The sequence below is a fragment of the Populus euphratica genome, unplaced genomic scaffold (assembly GCF_000495115.2).
Source record: "Populus euphratica unplaced genomic scaffold, PopEup_1.0 scaffold76.1, whole genome shotgun sequence".
NCBI classification, from domain to species: domain Eukaryota; kingdom Viridiplantae; phylum Streptophyta; class Magnoliopsida; order Malpighiales; family Salicaceae; genus Populus; species Populus euphratica.
In genome coordinates, this window is record NW_011499890.1 from 992,235 (window position 1) to 1,011,414 (window position 19,180).

Consider the following 19,180-nt stretch of genomic DNA (forward strand, 5'->3'; position numbering starts at 1 on the left):
TGGTTAATTAATCCATGTCAACCAGGATATTATTTATTTTTTAAAATTTAATTTGTTTTAATTTTGCTTATTGACAATAAATTTATTGATATTTAAGCTTTTAAATTATTTTATTATAGATTTTTTTTTAATTTTGATGAATTTAAATAATTTATTTATTTATTATTTTTTATATATACTATCAAAATCACATGAGTTTATTAAATCAGCTAAAATTAATTATCAATTTTTTTTAATAAAAAACGCTTGCATAATCTTAATTTTTTTTAAAAAATAAAAAACAAACCGGCCAACTACGATCAATCATGTAGGTTAGCCTAATCACCGTCGCTTGAAAAACAGCAATCAGGAAAACCAAGTACTATCGTCTCCCTCCACGAACATTTTATCATTCAATGTGTCTTTCCTTCAAGTCTAAGAATATGTTATTTTTTTCTATATCATTGAAAAGATTATAATTTTACCCTGGAGTTATAAATTACCTTTTCATACAATAAATTATATATATATATATATAGACACACACACATGGATATTGTATTAAAATAATAATTTGCCTGCACTTCATTTAGCCTGAATGAAATTATTAGTTTCTATTTAAAAAAGATAAGTTGAAGATTGAGATTTACAAAAGTACACGGTACAAATAATTTTTAACCTTACCTTATATATTTTTTTTAATAGCTTCATGTGTTTATTTTTATTATCCTTGATTAAATAAAAAAGTCTACAAAATAAAATTATAAAACATAATAAGATCTAAAATTAAATATCTTAATATATATTTATTTTTTAATTTTATTTTTAGTTATTGTTAATATTTTTTATAATTATTAATACATATAATTATTGATTTATTTAATTAAATATATATATCAGGTTTTTGATTTACTATTAGGATATTTTAGTATAAAAATATATTGAAAAAAATCTACATATTTATTTTTTATACTTAAAAAATATATATTTAATTCGTGACGAGCTAAGTTAAATGCTTATTTATAACTATATAAGGTTTTATTTTTATTTTTTTATTTTTATCACAAAAGGAATTCTATTAGAATTAAGATTTGTATATTTCTTTATCTTTAATCTTTAATGACTTGTCCCAACATGTTCTTTCTATTTCCTTGCTTGAAATATATTAAAAATATTTTATTTTGCTTGTTTTTATATTCTATATTTTAAATACTAAATAAGTTAAGTAAGTTATTATAAAACATAAAATATGGATAACAAATTAAGAATAAAATACTTAAAAATATCAATTGATATGAGTGTTATATTTGGAAAAGGCATTTACAAAATAAAAATATAAAGTCTAAATTTATGGGTTTTTCGTCAAAAAACACAAAATCAATATTAGTTAAACCCCACAAACGACGTCGTGCAGCGTAGCAGAAGACCAAACATATGCCAGACGGTCTCTTCATGTCTTTCTATTTTCTTTTTCTCTAGCACGCTCATGCAAAGACTGTTAGGCATCTATTTTGTTTTTTCAAGGCTGCTTCTTCACACTTCAATCAATCAGAAAGGTTCGTCTCCTTCTGGAACAATCTGTTTTCAAGAATCTATGCTCTCTCGCTTTCCCTTTTATGCTTACTATGCCTTCGATTTCGCCTTAAATTTACACCCACTTTTCAATTAAAACCCTAATGCTTTCCATTTCTGATTTCTCTATCAAATAATCTTTCCTAGGTTATCTAATCTGCGAGACTCAGGTACGTCGCGGGGTCTTACTCTACTGGTGCAATTCTTTATGGTTATTGAGAAAAATTGGAAACCGATTTTTTATTGTCTAGGTTTTTTTTTTTTTTTTTAAAACATGATTGTTTGATATGAGAAATTGTATTGCTTGTATTGTTAGGGTTGGATAGATTGATGTTGTTTGGGAGTCGAAGAAGCAAAGATTGACTGATACTTTACAATGGGATTTGATAATGAGTGCATACCTAACATTCAATCTCTTTCTGGAGAGTATTTCTGTCCCGTTTGTCGCCTTCTTGTGTACCCAAATGAAGCATTACAATCACAATGCACTCACTTGTACTGCAAACCCTGTTTGACATATGTCGTCAGCACTACCCGAGCCTGCCCCTATGACGGCTACCTTGTGACAGAAGCAGATTCCAAGGTTGTTCCTTGCCTGTCATGGTAGTGAATCTAGTTGCAGGGCCAGTGGTGTTATGTACATGCTGATGTATTTTTTTTTTTTTACATTGCTTACTGCAGCCTCTTATTGAATCGAACAAGGTACTTGCTGAAACCATTGGCAAGATAACTGTCCATTGTTTATATCATAGGAGTGGGTGCCCCTGGCAGGGTCCTCTGTGTGAGTGCACATCTCATTGCTCGGGATGTGCCTTTGGTAATTCTCCTGTAGTTTGCAACAGGTGTGGAATTCAAATTGTGCACAGTCAAGTGCAGGAACATGCTCAAAATTGTCCAGTGAGTGCAAGAAAATTTTTATTTAGGACTTAAGTGTGGAGTTGCTCTGTACTTTTGTTATATTGGTTTATATTCTTATTGTTCGATGACAGGGTGTGCAGCCTCAAGCGCAACCTGCTGAGGGTGCCCAAGATGCAACAAGCACAGGCGCACCAACTACTGGTGTTCAGGCTCAGGCTGCCATTCAAACAGGAACAACAACTCCCCAGGCTCAATCTTCTATGACCTCAACTCCTGGAAAAGATACCACCCAACAAATCAACGCAACTACCCAGGCCCAGACTGCAGTGCAGGCTGTGGCGCCCACTGCAGAACAGTGGTATCAACAGCAACAGCAATATCAGCAGTACTACCAGCAGTATCCTGGATATGACCCATATCAACAGCATTATCAGCAGTACTATCCATATCAACAGCAAGCAGTTTCACAATACCAGCAACCGCAGGTGAGCATGCATGCTCAAGTCCCCCAACCCCAGCTGCAGACCCAACCTCAACCTCAAGTACCCATTGCTGCTCAACCTCAGAACCAGGTACAAGTGAATCCACAGCAACAAACTCACCTTACAGTTCAGCAACAATCTCTGACCCAACTGCAGGCATATCCACCAGCCCATGGCTATCCACCTCCCCAGGCTCAATCCAATCCACAACCTCACCCTGTTCAGCCTCTTCCACAGCACGTGCCTCAATATCAGCATCCTCAATTGCAGGTGCAGCATCCACAGCCCCAAATTCAGGCACAGACTAATTCTCAGCTTCACCCTCAAAAGCATCCTGTTCCTCAACCTCATGTACAAGCTCAGCCACAAACACTCCAGCCCATTCCACAATCCCTGGCTTCTCAGCCCAGCCAGACTGTTAATCCTAATCTCCAGACCCAGCCTCAGCATTCTTCAATCAATGCAGTGACAGGCCATCATTCTTATCAACAGCCCCAGATTCACCAACAAATGCAGACAGGAGCCCTAAAACACTCTCAAGGGGGACCTCAACCTCCGTCACAACAGCCTGTTCAAATGCAGAGTCAGTTCCCTCAACAATCACCTTTATGGCCTCAGCCACAATACCATGCTGCAGCTCAAAACCTGCAGCAACCAGGTTTGCTACCTTCACAAGGTCAAGTCCCAAACATTCCTCCTGTACTACAACAGCCAATTCATTCTCATGCACATCAACCTGGACTTCCTGTTCAACAACGTCCTGGTATGCAGCCAACTCCGCAACCAACGCATCAGCAATATGCACAGCACCAGCAGCCTTTTTCTGGGCAACCATGGGGTGCAGTTCAGAATCAAGCACATCAGCAAGGTCCTTATGTGCAGCAGCAGCTGCATCCACAGACTCAACTACGCCCCCAAGGATTACCCCAGTCATTCCAGCAACCTTCTCATGCCTATCCACATCCCCAGCAAAATGTTCTATTACCGCATGGTGCACATCCCCATCAAGCTAAAAGTCTTGCAGTAGGGCCTGGATTACCTGCACAGTCATATCCACAATCTGCCTCTGGTATGCAGGTCAGGTCGATTCAGATTGGTGCAATCCAGCAATCTGGAAATATTCTGAAGACAAATAACCAAGTTGAATTATCTTCTGACCAACAATCAGGGGTTACTTCTAGACAAAAGCAAGGTGATATTGATAAAGGTGCAGAAGGTGAATTGTCTGCTAAAAAAACTATTAAAAAGGAATTAAATGATTTGGATGCTGGTCTTGCAGCTGATGGAAGTGAGATAAAAACCATAAAATCTGAAAGCGACTTGAAGCAAGTGGATGAAAAAAATAAACTCACAGGTGAAGCTAAGAATGTTCCAGAATCACTTGCAGCAGCAAATGGAGAGTCTTCAATTGAGCAGGTGAAAGAAGAGCATAGAGATGGTGCTGATGAGCAAAATGATGTTTCTAATGCTGGACACGAAAAGGTGGAGCTCTCTGTTTCAGAACACAAGGATGGTCCTCTGCTGGAAGCTGCCCCGTCTCACCTTGAAGAACAAATTATGACATTGCAGAAGGACAAAACTCCGACTTCTCAAAGTTTTGGAGGCTTTCCTCCAAATGGTCACGGGCAATCTCAATCAGTTTCAGCTGTTGACCAGGGAAAGCTAGAGCCTCTTCCAATTCATCACGGGCCCTCTGCTGCTCAACAAAGGCCTGTTGGACCTTCATTGGCGCAAGCATCTCCTCTTGGACCTCCACATCACATGCAATTGCCTGGGCATCCTCCAACTCAACATGGGCGTTTAGGTCCTGGACATGTACCAAGTCATTATGGTCCTCCTCAAGGGGCTTATCCTCATGCACCCGCACCCCCATCTCAAGGTGAGCGAACTCCTTCACATGTCCATGAAGCCACCATGTTTGCAAATCAGAGGCCTAAATATCCAGATGGTAGACAAGGCACGTACTCAAATGTGGTAGGAATAAATGGGGCCCAAGGCCCTAATTCAGATAGGTTCAGCTCTTTACCAGATGAGCATTTGAATCCATTTCCACGTGGCCCAGCACATCACAATGTTCAGCAAGGAGAGTTTGAAGAAGATCTGAAGCATTTCCCCAGGCCCTCTCATTTGGAAACCGAACCTGTTCCAAAATCTAGTAGTCACTTTGCCTCATCCAGACCTCTTGATAGGGGTCCTCGTGGTTTTGGTGTGGACGGAGCACCAAGACCTCTTGACAAGGGATCCCATGGTTTTAATTATGATTCAGGGTTGAACATGGAACCACTGGGTGGCTCTGCTCCTCCAAGATTCTTTCCTTCCTATCATCATGATAAAGCATTGCATCCCAGTGATGCGGAAGTATCATTAGGTTATCATGACAGTCTAGCAGGCCGATCTGACTTTGCTCGAACTCGTCCTGGTTTTCTTGGGCCCCCTATTCCTGGATATGATCACCGTCATATGGATAATTTGGCCCCAAGAAGTCCAGTTAGGGATTACCCTGGCATGCCTACACGGAGATTTGGTGCCCTTCCAGGCCTAGATGATATTGATGGCAGAGATCCACACCGATTTGGTGATACATTTTCTAGTTCTCTCCGTGATAGTAGGTTTCCAGTTTTTCCTAGCCATTTGCGCAGGGGCGAGCTTGAGGGTCCTGGTAATTTGCACATGGGTGAGCATTTGAGTGGTGATTTGATGGGACATGATGGTCGGCCTGCCCATTTGCGGAGGGGTGAACATTTGGGTCCTCGTAACCTGCCCAGTCATTTGTGGGTGGGAGAACCAGGTAACTTCGGTGCTTTCCCTGGTCATGCACGAATGGGAGAATTGGCTGGGCCAGGGAACTTCTATCATCATCAACTTGGTGAGCCTGGATTTAGAAGCAGCTTTGGTGGAAACTATGCAGTGAGTACTAGTTCTTTAATTTTATATTGTTAAAATATTATCTGGTTAATTTTTTTTTAAGAATTTCTTTGAAAACATCATTGCAACCTCTTGATATGGATAGGCAAGGTAAGAGCATGTGTATCCTAATTGAATTGGCTTCATAAAGTTCTGCATTTTACATTCATTATTTATATTTATGTGTTTTTTGTACTTTTGTATTCTTAGGGCGACTTGCAGTTTTTTGATAATTCTAGAAAGAGAAAACCAAGCATGGGATGGTGTCGTATATGTAAAGTTGACTGCGAAACAGTTGAAGCCCTGGACTTGCATTCACAAACAAGGGAGCACCAAAAGATGGCTCTAGATATGGTTGTAACCATCAAGCAGAATGCAAAGAAGCATAAATCGTAAGTTTGTTCCACCAATATATTCTCAAGTTTTATTTGCCAGAAACATCTGTTACTATTGTTTTTCTGCTTTATTTTGTAGAACTCCCAGTCATCATTCCTCACTTGAAGATAAAAGCAAGTCAAGGAATGCAAGTTTTGAGGGACGTGGGAATAAGCATTAACTCATGATGGTGCCTGGCAATTGAATCACATTGGACTTGTTGCAGTTGAATTTGTTCCTTTGGTAATTTGAACTTGGCAGCATTGGTGATTCAACCTTCCATTGCCCATTTCCTGCATTTCCCAATGGTTTATGCCAGTTTTGTCAATTCAGGTTGCTGCCTTGTTAAAAGGAGAGTTTTCGGACCTGAAGTTCAGTGGCAGTTAAGTTTGTTGGATTTTGATATTGAAATCTTCATTTTAGAACTGGGCTAGTTTTATGTTAACATTTGCTTTATCTAGTTTTTTTATAGTTAAAAGTCCGTTTGATCTTATTGGTTCATTGTGAATGTGTTGCTTCCTTTAGTTATTTGAAATGGCATTCTTTAGGATGTTTTGAATTGCACCTCTAATCTTTATAATCCCAGAATATTAAGTTAATTTTGGTGCTATTTGCTCACTTCATAACTCTACTCAACTAAGTCTAGAGCTCAACTAAATTGGTTCCTTAACTGTGGTTGTGGTACTGAAACCTGCAGTGTCTAACTTGTGCTTTGGGAATCAAATCTGCAATAGATTGCTTGTAGAACCCAACTTCTTTTGAGGAACAAAAGTGGCGCTGTTACCATCTCCTTGTTGGTTTCAGGTAGTTTTTGATGACGCATGCAATTGGATTGAACTCAAATCCTGTAGCCTCAACTCTTTTGATTGGGAATTGCCACTCTGCTAAACTTCTCATAAGATGACAGTAAAATTACAATAGGTTGTTTATTCAAACTTCTTTTGTTAATGGCACTAGCTAGACATGTGACATCCCTTATTTGGGTTAATAGAATCTCTTAGTATTGAAATTTTAAGACATAAGAAAGTGTTGATGCTTATATCTTATGAAATTTGGATCTAGCACTTAATAACTTCTTTAGGATTGCAATAGTTTCTTATCAAATTTTAAGATAATTCTGGATGGTTTTCGTCACTTAGATCAAATTTTTTCAGAGCAGCCGGCTCAAAGAGATGATCATTTTATAGTGTGACAATTGTAATTAATCAAATTCTAGCCTTTTCCTCATTATGTTAATTTATGTCATGTTATGTTCTAAAGACATCCCTACATGTCCACATTATGTTAATTTCTTGGCCAGCTGGCTCATTTAAACTTTTTCCTTTCATATATATTTTTTCTATCTTTAAATGTCTATATCAGTGAACTTGGAACTTCATTAGGTGCAGCAAAGGAGATTGTTTCTTATGTCATATCAAAATTGGAACTGCATAACAATACTCGACAATTTGATCGTGCCATTCAATTTCTGATTGATGTGGTTGATCAATCTTTATGGTGGCCATGCATGATTATATTTTACTTTGACTTTATGTTGGAATGTTGCGAATCTTTCCACTTGATTCTTAATGTTCAAAGAATAAAGCTTGGAAATTATACATTAAGAATAGTAATTCACTGCCAATTTTTGCTCTACCAATTGCAGCAAAATTTTATGAGATGAAAGTATCTTCTGCCTGAATAAAATTCTTAAAGTTTTGAGGGAATTGAGGTGGATTTGGAAATTCTTAGCAAATTTAGGAATTGAACTCAGTGTTATGAGGTTTGTAGGCAAGTCCAGAACCAAGTTTTGTTTCATAGTTTGTGTTATCTGAGAAGATTTGCACACTGTTCTCTTGGAAGCTGACTTATTGGAAGCATATATGAGGGGAGAGTATTTAATTAAGAAGAGCCTGGCTGATTTATGTGGTATACTGATAGTCATACATGAATTTGCTAATAAAGGAAGCTATAGCTGTGCTTTGTGGAGATAACTACATATTTTTGGTATTTGCTAATGAATTGTGTGATGGTTTCTTGGTTAGAAGATAGCGAGATTAAGATCCATTTTCTTAAGTGAAGACTGCCTGCTAAGTGCTGTTTTTCTCTCCCTTTCTTGGATGGTTTCAACTACATCTTGAATATCTGACTCTTAGCACCTTCATTAGGGATAATATATTCCATCGACCATGCTATTAGAGATTCCATTTCTTCTAACTGGTGACTCCAATACATTTCTTAACAGATTTTATGTTTTTATTGATTGAAAATGCTGCTTTCCAGTAGCTTTCTTCATTGCTGAAATTATAGTAGCTGATTATTTTGGTAGCATGAGGCACTGCATAATGCTGCCACAATTCATTGACTCTGATAGTGTTGATTTTTATTTTGTGGTGAATTTTTTTTATAATAGATATTTTCAATTCGGCCTGTCTTTTTGGGTGAAGCCTACAACAAAAAGACTGAAAGTTCAGCGGAAAGGTTTACCCAGTCGTCTTTTTTAGATGTGGTGAGGTTATGTTCATCCAACAGATGTAAGTTGTGAAATTTCGCTGGTTAGTATTGATGATTTGAATTTTCTTTATTACCGAAGTAGAATTTTTTTGTGTAGATTTTTCACCCTCTTAATGATCAAGCATTTGATTGCTGAAAATGACTAGGATAGGCATACTAATCTTAGGAAACTAGGAGGCTTGAAAATGACTAGGATCAAGTATAAATTGGCTAGCTGATATTAGAAAACTAAGAGGCTTCTTGAATAGCTTTCTTATCTTGGTCGGCTGATTTTTCTATTATCCTCTAAGTATCTTTGGCATTCCTTATATGTGGGGTGGGGTGTGGGGTGTGGGGTGATGAATCCTTTGTATAGTACCTCTCCATTTTTCTGTAGTTTTTAAAACATAATATGTTGGACGTGAGAACTTTGAATAATTTGCTGCACATATGAAGGTACTAGTTTAAAGGAAAATTTCATATGAGGGTGCTAGTTTAAAGGAAATCATGAAACATGATCGACACTCCTTGACATGGAACGAATTAATACAAAATATTGGGGGTTAGAAGAAAAATAAAAATGAATCTCCATTGTAAATGGATATTTCAAATAGGATTTGTGTCATATATGAAGTCAGGCTGCTACGGTTATAATGGCTTAAGCACTAGCTTAGTATATTTTAGGATAGAGAGGATGGGCATTATGCAACTAGCTTAGTATATTTTAGGATATAGAGGATGGGCATTATGCAACTCTTAAACAAAGCTTATAACGTTGACTGCATTGTACAAAAGAAGAGAAAAACAAAGGAATAAAAAGAAAAATATGTGGTTTGCCCGGGTTGGACATGATGAAATTATTGTCATCTGCTATCTGGGGAAGAGGGTTTACTACTACTCTAGCTTTGTGGTTTTTTGGTGAGACTGGCTGGACTATACTCTGTATTCTATAATATACATTTAGAGCAGAAGCTGCTATTTTCTGCACTTGCAGTGTGATGAGACATGCCATTTTAAGTAAAGTACGCTGGTTAATTATACTTTATAAAGCCTTTGTCAAGGATCATAAACCAAGTTTGAGTGTTCAAATGCACCTTGTAAAATACATGTTAGAAGTTGTAGGCTTAGAATATGTGCTCGGGAAAAAAAAAATCAACTGCTTCATAGTTTATTGGTACACCATCAGTGTTTAAATTGATGCCGTGGAACACACAAGCAAGGTTTTTCATTGGTATATAATTTCTGAAAAAAAGAAGCAAACAAGGAACTACACAAACCTCCCCCTCAAACTACTGCCTGGTCAAACTAATTAGGTTGAAATAAATTGTGGTTGTGCCCATCATAATCCGCCACAGCGTGGGTTGCTGCAAATTTAGACACCCATTAAAGGAACACACTCATAAATTGTGGTCTTAATTGCTAAAGAATGTGAGATACAGAAAATTTAAACCCAAATATTTTTATATCAACAAAATCATTGATGTTTGCTTCAGATTCGTCCTCTTGATTGACAATTAAGTGGTCATAACCTGGTCTCTTATTGTTAGCTACTAGTTGAAATGTTGCCAAAGTAATTGAGGAATGCTGATTTCATTTAAATCATCTAAACTTACTTAATATTCAAGATCACTGCATAGACGCAATTCAAAACCCTAAGTTATTGTGACTCATTCAGTTGATATTAATTTTGATTCATTTATGCAATTGTGATTCTTTTATGGACCTCTTATGCTTTATGAACTCCTATCATCTCTTATAACAAAAAAATGGTGCTTTACTCGAAGCAATGCCGCAGCCTTTTCACTAGGAGACATCCTCTGGACTTCAAACCTGCTTCTTCATCTGTTTCACCAGGTTTGTGGTTTTTATTCCTCTAGATTCTGAGAATTTTCCACTCAAATAATGAATCCTGTCTGGTCATTTTTCTTCATTTGTAACATCGGGGTTGTGGGGTTGTACTGGCAATCTTTCTACCTGGTGCTTAGGTATTGATCATCATGTGGACTTCTTTATTGGATAGAAAAGTGTTTTAATTCTTCAAACTAGGACACAAAGCTCACATCAATGGACGACATCATCTTGAATAGCTATGCTAGACAGATACTAGCTGCTGTCATCTAGGTCATTGTTGTCAAATTTTCGATTAACTAATTCCTTGAACATTGGTTTGGGTGTTATGTCATATTTTGCCTGCTAGATAAGGTTAAAAAATGAATAATACTAAAGAGTAAATTTTCAGGGGTAAATGTAATGGTGTTTTGGTTAAGTGCTTAGGGATGAACACGATTTGAATTTTGAGGGGCAACCCTGTATAATTGTAGGTCAATATCACACCCAGTTTTGGGGTGAAATGCATGCTCCCTTAACTTTTTTCCTCTCCCTCTTTTATACCATGTTGAACAAGCGTGAATGCTACTGGGACAATTCTCTACTCCCTTGTATACACAAACGTAGGTTGGAATCTTACCAATTGAATTAGAAAAGAAGGTTCAGAAGAAATGGTTGTCAATAAAGCAAAATTTCATGAAGGTAAAAGATATATGTTGTGTTGGTGACTTAGTGATGATTGATAAGTTAGTGTGCTCAGTACCATAACATAAACGTTGTCAGCAGTTGGTGTCAGACATGTGCTCTGAGATTAAGCATGCTTCAATGGAGAACAGAATCTATAACTAATGCACTTTATAGATGATGTTGGGGAAAATAATGCATTTGTGAAGATACAATGCTTGGTGTCCCAAAAAAGCAGGGTTGATGAATGGTTAAGAAGATACCTTTCATCATATCGAACCTGCTGGGCCTGAGAATACCAAAGTAGGAGCAACACAAGAAAAAGAAAGTGCTAGTAGCTGAAAATGCTATAGGAGATGTGAATCTTTACTTTTTACAGTTCAAATATAATCTCTTCCTCCCACTTAACAGTAACATTATGCAAAAAATAGACAATTGGTGGCCTTAACATGCCAGATTAATTGTAAGCTGTTCAAGCTATTTGATGCTAAGAACTTTACTTTATTGGCATATTAAATAAATTACTGTCGTTTGTTGCTGAAGGTACTACTCTTTCTTTCAAGAGTAATGTTCCATCAATTTTTTAATAGAAATTATCCACTAGTGTTATGCTGTATCCTTTAGCAAGTACCATGTTTTGATATATCTGTGCCACTCTTCTAATGGATATTAATTGGACCAATGCATCCATAAATAATTTATTTTATGTGGTTCTGTGATTTCTTGACACTTTCAGGATGAACGAAAAATCTAAAACTGGAAATTCATTTATTACAAGTCAACAGATTTGTCGTCAATATACAATTGAGTTGCATACCTTAGAAATTTAAATGGGATTTAAGATGATAATGATGATATTGGGCAATACCTTCTGTGTATGTCTGATGTACACTTCTGTTATGAACTCATCAAGCAACGATTCCAAAGTTTGCACTTTTTATACAGGGCTGTGATTCAATAATATGTTGAAAGCTGTTTCCTTTTTAGTCCACCTTGCCAGTTAACTTGTGGAGTCTATCTAGCATTTTCGTTTTGTTTCTTATTTGGTAGTGGATTGCACCTTATTTGTCAGTTAACTTGTGGAGGGTATCTAGCGTTTTCATTTCAATTATCTGTGATGTTTTAGGCTTTATTCATCAGTTAGTTGACATCAATGTGGTACACCATTACGTGATCTTGTGTTTGAAGGGGGGAGAAAAGTGAGAGTTAACAATAATACCTTTTGGTATTACCTCTTAAGAAGCTCCAGTCCAAACTTAGAATAATGGATCTACGTTCATTCTCTTTCTACAAAGCAAAATCAAAGTAATATTTTTATGATGTTTTGATGCAAAATTTATAATGGTCTCGATTCCCCTTCTCCACAACATGGCTTTGAAGTCCACTTGGGTGGAGAACAATGTTGTAAAATGTTGAGACAACTGCTATCAAATACAATTAAAATGGTTTCTTCCGGATTTAAGCTGTTACAATTTCTGCTTGGAGTAGGCTTGTGCATGAACAAATCGATCTCCTTTTACATTAGTGTGGGATTTATGGCGGGTTACTGGGAGAAAGTTGAATAATATGAGAGGATGCTTGTAGACTTCGGATAATTTTCAGGAAACGTTTCTTATGAAGTTACCGGGATAAGAAAAGAGTCTAATCACGATTCTCTGAACACTATATTTAACAGAAGATAGCATGTAGGCAGGCAGGCAGGCCCTCGTTACCTGAATTTAATGAGTGTTGTCTCGGTGGGTCTTGATAGCAGCCACCCCTGAGAAATAATTATTAGGCGATGGGATTTTTTTTTAAACTTCAAAATCACATTTCTTGCCGAAAATACATGGCCAAGGAATTGCATGCATCTTCGGATAGTGATCATAATGGCCTAACATCAAGTATCAACCCAGCGTCTGGATTGTAGTCTAAAGGTGCAGTACGGAAGAAGAAAAGAAACAGAGTGTACAAGGTGGTGCTAGGAATATGCGGCCCTTAAGTTGGGCTTTGGGTTATCACTTATTAATGCTTGCTGCCTTTTCCCTTTCTTTTCGGGTCTTTCTTCATAATGTCTCAATAATCTATTGTGGAACTTTGGTTCTAATCCATGGAGTTTGCTTGTCCATGGAGTATGAACTTTGGTTCATACCCTGCACCATCAAGTTTGCTTGTCTATGCAAGGAACAAGGGACGGCCTCTTCCGGGAAAAGAAGCTTTTTTCTAGTGGCGGATTACTTTCTCTGGGGTTTTCCTATACACCCACACCTTTCCATTAAAGCTTCAGTTGTTTTGCGTGGAATATAATCTTTATCTCACTTTTAAGCAGGCATATATACCAGGGAATTGTGGCTTAATTTTTAAACTTTGTATTGCTGAAAAATGTTAGCTTTGTAGTGATACTCTCGTGGGTTGAAATATGATAGGAATTGTACTATTTTGTTTTGGGGCTGTATGGAAATGTGATTGTTTTGGGGTTGTTTGGAAATACGATTGTGTTGATTTTTAAATAGTTTGTCGTATTAAAATGTATGTCAATGATGTTTTTTTTTTTTTTTTTAAAAGTTATTTTTGATATCAATAAGTTAAAATGATTTGAAAATACTAAAAACATATTGATTTGAAGTTAATAAAAAAATAAAAAAATTTTAAATTTTGAAAACGTAAAAATAAAAAGGACCGAATCTAATTGAAGAACCTAATTGAAGATTCTGTTCATTCTTATTATAAAAAGAAAATGGAAGATTCTGTTTAACTATCAAATTTAGTGTTAATTCTAACTTAGTCCTTGTAGCTTAAAACAATTAACTAGTTAATCCCTACACTTTTAATAAATTGATTTTCAGTCCTTATGTTTTTCAGTTTTGTTTATATTTTATTGCTTGATCTTTCTATAGATTTCAATGTTCTTTTCCATAGATGAAATGATTAGGAGGAAGGAAGGTGTTTTTGGATAGAAAAGTAAAAAAAAATCCACAAAATTGAGGATAGTCATTGGTGCAAGTGATTATTTAATTATCTTTTATACTACAAGGACCACTTAATTAGTTTTTTTAAACTACAAGGATCAAAATTATAATCAATTCGTAAACCATAAATGGCATGGAAGGTACGCAATCAGTTGAGCGGCTCTGCTGTTTATCTACGGACAGCTGTAACCCACCAATTTGAAAATTTGAATTTCAAAAACCCTCTACAAGTTTTAACCCTTGGATTCCTATCGTTAGAAATAGCAGGCAGCCCAACTTACCGTTTCTAAATAAAATATTCGCTTTCCCCTTTCCCTTTCCTCTATAAAATCTTCCATTTGCCCGATTCGCTCTCTCCGAGCTCAAAATCCTCTCTTCTTCTATTCATTGTCTCACAAAACCAAAAGCAAAAATGCGTGAGATCCTTCACATTCAAGGCGGGCAATGCGGCAACCAGATAGGAGCCAAGTTCTGGGAAGTCGTCTGTGCAGAACACGGCATAGACTCCACCGGCCGTTACCAAGGCGACTCCCCTCTCCAGCTTGAAAGAATCAATGTCTATTACAATGAAGCTAGTTGCGGTCGGTTTGTTCCTCGTTCTGTCCTCATGGATTTGGAGCCTGGAACCATGGACAGCGTCAGATCTGGTCCCTATGGTCAGATCTTCAGACCTGACAACTTCGTTTTCGGCCAATCTGGTGCTGGAAACAACTGGGCTAAAGGTCATTACACTGAAGGCGCTGAACTCATCGATTCTGTCCTCGATGTTGTTCGAAAAGAAGCCGAGAATTGTGACTGCTTGCAAGGTTACTACTAGAATAATCTAGTGTACTTAACTAATTAAGATTATTTTGCTCATGGGGTTTTAACTGGGTTTATTTACTTGATTTGATATGTATGTAGGGTTTCAAGTGTGTCATTCACTTGGAGGTGGAACCGGGTCTGGAATGGGAACCCTATTGATATCGAAGATTAGAGAAGAATACCCAGATAGAATGATGTTGACATTCTCTGTGTTTCCTTCTCCAAAGGTGTCTGATACAGTTGTTGAGCCTTACAATGCTACTTTGTCTGTTCATCAACTTGTCGAGAATGCTGACGAGTGTATGGTTCTCGATAACGAGGCCTTGTATGATATCTGTTTCAGGACTCTGAAACTCACCACTCCTAGCTGTAAGTTCTTTGTTAACTACATTATCCATCTACTTTTTGTTCTGTTAATTGAATGAATATGATTGCTTTATGTTGTGTATATAAATAAATAATTTTAAGCATTATATAGTTAAGAGCAACACAAATTAAATATAACAAATTGTGTTTTTCCTTGTATTTGAGACCAGTTGGTGACTTGAATCATCTGATATCTGCAACAATGTCTGGGGTTACATGCTGCTTGAGGTTCCCTGGTCAGCTGAACTCTGACCTGAGAAAACTTGCAGTGAACTTGATACCGTTCCCTCGTCTTCACTTTTTCATGGTGGGTTTTGCGCCACTCACATCCCGTGGCTCGCAGCAGTACAGAGCTTTGACAGTTCCGGAACTCACTCAACAAATGTGGGATTCGAAGAACATGATGTGTGCGGCTGATCCGCGACATGGACGCTATCTAACAGCATCAGCCATGTTCCGTGGCAAGATGAGTACAAAAGAAGTAGATGAGCAGATGCTGAACGTGCAGAACAAGAACTCTTCTTACTTTGTTGAGTGGATTCCAAACAATGTAAAGTCAACTGTGTGTGATATCCCGCCTACTGGTCTTCAGATGGCATCCACATTTATTGGCAATTCAACATCTATACAGGAGATGTTTAGGAGGGTTAGTGAGCAATTTACTGCCATGTTTAGGAGGAAGGCTTTCTTGCATTGGTATACTGGGGAAGGAATGGATGAGATGGAGTTCACTGAGGCGGAGAGTAACATGAATGATCTGGTTTCTGAGTATCAGCAATACCAAGATGCAACAGCGGATGAGGAAGGAGAATACGAGGAGGAGGAGGAAGGAGATGAATATCAGCAAGACTATCAGTAGATTTTCTTTCTTTTGTACCTTTCTTTTGTACCTCAACTTCCAGTTGCTGGTTTCTATTCGTCTTTAGTATGTAGGGTTTTAAAATGAATCTGCAGCTAGTACTTCAAATTTGTTGTGGAATTGGGTACTGAATATTATTAATCCTATCCTTCCTCCTTCAAATCATGAACAGCATCGCAGATGATGCTTCCTTTCTGGTTCAAATGCTTTGACTTGCAATTCATTAATTGTCCTTTTCAAATCAGGAACAGGCAGATGATGCCCCGTTTTCGGTTCAAATGCTCTGACTTGCAATTCATCAATTGTCATTTTCAATTAACACTGGCAAGATGTCTTGTCCTTTTTAAATCATCAACAGGCAGATGATGCCCCGTTTTCGGTTCAAATGCTCTGACTTGCAATTCATCAATTGTCATTCTCAATTAACACTGGCAACTCTATATTGTTTAAACAGAGCTTCCCTTTGGCATTTGAAGTTGAACATGACTTCAATTTTCCAACCCCCTATTACTTAAGAGGTGTTCTTGTATTTTCAAAGGAAATTTTACCTCGTTTTTTCTCTCAAAATAAAGATTCACATGGCAAAGTCTAAGCAAATGATAACGAAGGAGGTGCAAGGAATTTTGTAAAGGCAAATGACAGTCACAAGTGCATGACCATCTAGTAGTAAGACAGAACGGGTTTTTCACACACAAGTGAAACAACGATACAACTCTTTTTTACAAGTGGCTGCTGCTAGAGTAAACTTCATGAAATAAGGATTTCAGCTCTATTCTCTAATGTTGACACAAACAGCAACTCATTCCAAGAATTTATTATGAATTAGCAACAATCAAGTTTGTTTTTATCCACTTGAATATCATAAAATTGAACAACAGAGAAATTAAAGAGAGAAATGTTTTCACCAAGTCAATTTTCTTATACAAGTTCATCCGTGTTGCGTAATTGATTTTTAGCTCAGTTTATGAGATCTTTGATTATGTTAAGTTTTCAGGACAAGAGTCAATTTTTATTGTCATACTTCTGTTCTAACATCTAACATTGACCCATTGGTACTCTGTTCTAACATCTAACAACAGAACACAACGAGTTTTTTACACACAAGTGAAACAACGGTACAGATCTTCTTTACAAGTGGCTGCTGCCAGAGTAAACTTCATGAAATAGGGATTTCAACTCTATTCTCTAATGTTGACACAAACATAAATTCAGTCCAAGAATTTATTGTGAATTAGCAACAACCAAGTTTGTTTTTATCCACTTGAATATCAAAAAGTTGAACAGCAGAGAAATTGAGGAGAGAAATGTTTTAACCAAGTCAATATTTCTTATACAAGTTCATTCATATTGCGGAATTGATTTTTAGCCTAGTCTATGAGATCTTTAATCATGTTAAGTTTTCAGGACAAGATTCAAGCAAGTGCTTCAATTTTATTGTCATACTTCACAACTTTTCATTACACATAAAATCAACAAATCTATTTTGAAGAGAGAGAGGAGATGAAAAAAGAAAAAAAGATGATTGTTGTTGTTGTGAAAGAGACGGGGAGAGAAGGGAAAGAAAAGGAGAGAATAAAAAGTTGGCTGACTTTTTATCTAATTTTGAATTTGAATATGGAAATGAAGAGGGAAGATATGAACCAAAATTGAGGATACTTTGATCCTAAATTTTTTATATTATTTGGTGACTATTATTTTGGGGATTTGAGTTTTGATAGTAATTTTTTTTATATATATATTTCAGTTTATGAATGATAAGTGAGATAAAAAAAATTGTATTTTTTTTAAATAGTTGGATAACTATATTCCAATCATAAAAAATATTAATATTTATGTTAATGATTCCATCTTTTATATTTATAGAGGAGTTAAACAAAAAATTGGTGTTTTTATAAAAATAAGTAGCGAATACCAGCTAGTAGTAAGTTAACCTTTTGCATTCATTTGATTTCATTTATTGGAGTGATTTTAAGTCTTATAATTAGTTATTGTTTTGGTGATTTTGAGATATTTTTGAGTAAAATAATTGAAAATTAGGTTTTTAAGTTCTAAAAACTTGAATTCTAATTTTAAATGCTAATATAATTTTAAAATTGATCAACAAGTGACACGTACATGACTATCTATATACATGTATATAAAATTTTAAGGTAAATCTAAAAAAATAAAAAAAAATATAAAGTGACCTAGCTTTTTTACTAGAGATCGGTAGGACTAGCATGTTGATCTATTAGTGTTTATTTTTTTTTAATTTTTATTTAAATATTAATTAATATCCTCTTTTTTTATTTTTAAATCTTTGAGTGCAGCTTTGTTTTTCTATTGTGATTGATTTATTTATATTTTTATAGTTTCTAACTACTTCAAAGAAATTAATTTAATTTATTTGTAATTTCTTTTCTTTTATATTTTATATAAATTATATAATTTTTTTATAAAAAATAGTTTTTTATTAGCAAAGAAAATTATCCTCTAAAATAAAATAAATAAAAATATATAAAATATAAAGAACAAAAAAATATAAAATATTTATTTGCGTATTTATCTTTTGTTTCAACTATAAATATTAGATTCCCGCTTTATTATTTAATTAATGCTAACTTATTTTTATTTATCTGTTTATATATACTTTTAATTTATTTTATAGAAAATATAAAATTATCTTTTTATTTTTTAATTAACAAATTATAATACTTGAAAAATTATATTTTTTTATATTAAAAATTGACTTGAAATAGAAGGATAACATAGCGCCGAGGAGTAGTTGATACTTGGTAACAATGTTATGATAATTAAGGTGGGAAAAATTTAAAAAAATACACGAAAACCATATGAGAAAAAAATATCCAGCTTCACACTACGCTGTCGTTTAAGAGCAATAAAAAAAATAAAAATAAGAAATGAGGAGGAACCCCTATTATTTCAAGGGGGGTTGGGGCGAACAAAAGAAATAGAATGGGCGGTGGTAGTCTCCTCACCAAGAGAGCAGCAGCAGCTACAAATCAAACACCAAGCTTATTCAAAAGATTATCACCATTCACCATCCTGCT

At 35.9% G+C, this 19,180-nt stretch overlaps 3 protein-coding genes across 17 annotated transcripts in view; all 3 read left to right on the forward strand.

Moving 5' to 3' along the window:
* The first annotated feature begins 1,434 nt into the window (after positions 1 to 1,434).
* Positions 1,435 to 13,577, forward strand: LOC105131094 (chromatin modification-related protein eaf-1-like). Of its 15 annotated transcripts, none has more exons than XR_843358.1 (10): positions 1,437 to 1,536; positions 1,699 to 1,721; positions 1,868 to 2,134; positions 2,233 to 2,448; positions 2,541 to 5,798; positions 6,006 to 6,187; positions 6,270 to 6,552; positions 8,563 to 8,683; positions 10,427 to 10,496; positions 12,280 to 13,577. XR_843358.1 is itself a non-coding variant. In XM_011033892.1 (7 exons), exons 3-7 carry the CDS (start codon positions 1,928 to 1,930, stop codon positions 6,349 to 6,351), a joined length of 3,945 nt encoding a protein of 1,314 aa, XP_011032194.1. In that variant the 5' UTR covers positions 1,437 to 1,536; positions 1,699 to 1,721; positions 1,868 to 1,927; the 3' UTR covers positions 6,352 to 6,780. The 15 variants fall into 15 exon arrangements, 1 of the variants encoding a protein (XP_011032194.1); XR_843359.1 differs by having other exon boundaries at positions 10,438 to 10,496; XR_843362.1 differs by adding an exon at positions 6,868 to 6,974 and having other exon boundaries at positions 6,270 to 6,413; positions 6,504 to 6,552; positions 8,563 to 13,577.
* Positions 13,578 to 14,291: 714 nt separating this feature from the next.
* Positions 14,292 to 16,334, forward strand: LOC105131095 (tubulin beta-2 chain-like). Its single transcript, XM_011033893.1, has 3 exons — positions 14,292 to 14,907; positions 15,005 to 15,274; positions 15,442 to 16,334. Exons 1-3 carry the CDS (start codon positions 14,514 to 14,516, stop codon positions 16,128 to 16,130), a joined length of 1,353 nt encoding a protein of 450 aa, XP_011032195.1. The 5' UTR covers positions 14,292 to 14,513; the 3' UTR covers positions 16,131 to 16,334.
* A 2,708-nt stretch (positions 16,335 to 19,042) lies between these two features.
* LOC105131096 (uncharacterized) overlaps positions 19,043 to 19,180 on the forward strand; it is a 2,433-nt gene continuing 2,295 nt past the window's right edge. Inside the window, exon 1 of the mRNA XM_011033895.1 lies at positions 19,043 to 19,174. Coding sequence (XP_011032197.1) covers positions 19,086 to 19,174 — 89 coding nt within the window. The 5' untranslated portion in view covers positions 19,043 to 19,085. The remainder of the gene's footprint in view (positions 19,175 to 19,180) is intronic.

What these genes read in the sequence shown, in the direction of transcription:
- LOC105131094 (XM_011033892.1), top strand. Translation starts at nt 1,928, where the DNA reads ATGGGATTTGATAATGAGTGCATACCTAACATTCAATCTCTTTCTGGA. An exon ending in TGACAGAAGCAGATTCCAAG is followed by an intron (nt 2,135 to 2,232) that starts GTTGTTCCTTGC and finishes TGCTTACTGCAG; the next exon opens with CCTCTTATTGAATCGAACAA. An exon ending in GCTTTGGTGGAAACTATGCA is followed by an intron (nt 5,799 to 6,005) that starts GTGAGTACTAGT and finishes TTGTATTCTTAG; the next exon opens with GGCGACTTGCAGTTTTTTGA.
- LOC105131095 (XM_011033893.1), top strand. Translation starts at nt 14,514, where the DNA reads ATGCGTGAGATCCTTCACATTCAAGGCGGGCAATGCGGCAACCAGATA. An exon ending in GAATTGTGACTGCTTGCAAG is followed by an intron (nt 14,908 to 15,004) that starts GTTACTACTAGA and finishes ATATGTATGTAG; the next exon opens with GGTTTCAAGTGTGTCATTCA. An exon ending in GAAACTCACCACTCCTAGCT is followed by an intron (nt 15,275 to 15,441) that starts GTAAGTTCTTTG and finishes ATTTGAGACCAG; the next exon opens with TTGGTGACTTGAATCATCTG.